The sequence below is a fragment of the Aplysia californica genome, unplaced genomic scaffold (genome assembly GCF_000002075.1).
Source record: "Aplysia californica isolate F4 #8 unplaced genomic scaffold, AplCal3.0 scaffold00495, whole genome shotgun sequence".
NCBI classification, from domain to species: Eukaryota; Metazoa; Mollusca; class Gastropoda; order Aplysiida; family Aplysiidae; genus Aplysia; species Aplysia californica.
This window is the reverse complement of record NW_004797765.1, coordinates 653530-654692: the sequence shown is the minus strand read 5'-3', so window position 1 is coordinate 654692 and position 1163 is coordinate 653530. Positions and strand designations below refer to the sequence as shown.

The 1163-nt window shown below is 43.6% G+C and overlaps 1 protein-coding gene across 1 annotated transcript in view; it reads left to right on the top strand.

The window, feature by feature from the left end:
- Nucleotides 1–203: 203 nt before the first annotated feature.
- Nucleotides 204–1163, top strand: part of LOC101848683 (vesicular glutamate transporter 2-like) — a gene marked incomplete at its 5' end in the record, with an annotated part of 43925 nt that continues 42965 nt past the window's right edge. The window contains 2 exon segments of the mRNA NM_001310491.1: nt 204–340; nt 905–1054. Coding sequence (NP_001297420.1) covers nt 204–340; nt 905–1054 — 287 coding nt within the window.

The following is a 1163-nucleotide window of genomic DNA, read 5'->3' as shown; positions in this document are numbered from 1 at the left end:
CTCTATCTTTGTCTCTTTCTCTCTCCCTCCCCATTCACTCTCTCTCTCCCCTCTTCCTCCCTTCATTCCCCCCTCCTTCCCTAGGATTCAAACTCCTTTCTCTCCCTCTCTCCCCCCTCTGCCTCCCTCCATCCCTTCCTCACTCCCTCCCTCACTCCCTCCCTCCCCCTGGATTCAAACTCCTCTCTTTTCATCCTCCTCAGGTATTGCCGGAGCTATCTGGTCGGCCGCCTGGTGGTTCCTGTCGTACGAGAAACCGTCCACCCACCCGACCATCACGGAAGAGGAGCGTGTTTACATCGAGAATAGCATTGGAGAGTCAACGTCTGTAATCTCAAAGGTTAGTAGTTGAAGTGTCAAAGGTCAATTTCAGGTGTTAAAGGTCAGTTTCAAGAGTCAAAGGTCTAGTGTGGTGATGCCAAATTTCAGTTGTGACTGTGTCAATGGTCATTATTGCTTTAGTAAAAATTCAGTTGTGTTGGTGTTAACGGTCAGTTGTGACGGTCGTAACGGCCATTTCTGGCGGAGTCAAAGGTCATAATTTGTGATGATGCCAAAGGACAATGTTGGTGTTAATGGTCAGTTGTGACGGTGTTAACAGCGATTTGTGGCGGCGTCAAAGGTCATAATTTATGCTGAAGTCAAAGGTTTGTTGTGTTGGTAGTAAAGGTTAGTGGTGGTGGTTTCAAGTAGCGTCAAAGATAAAGATTGATGATGTTGATGATGACGATATTTATGATAATGATGGTGATCATGAAAGAAGAAGAAGAAGGAAGAGGAGAAGAAAGGGGAATGTGAAGAGGGGAAGGAATAAGAGCATAATGACGATGATATAATGATGATGATTAAGAGAATGATAGTGACCATGACGATAATGATGATAATACTGTTGTTTTTTTCACAGAGCATACCTACCCCTTGGCTGAAATTCTTCACCTCTACACCTGTCTGGGCAATCATGGTGGCTAATTTCTGTCGTTCATGGACGTTTTACCTACTCATCATATCCCAACCCGCGTACTTTGAAGAAGTCTTTGGATTCAAAATAGACGAGGTATCTCCTTGTTGTTCTTGTTCTTCTTGTTCTTGTTCTTGTTTTTCTTGTTCTTCTTCTTCTTGTTCTTCTTGTTCTTCTTGTTCTTCTTGTTTTTCTTCTTCTTCTT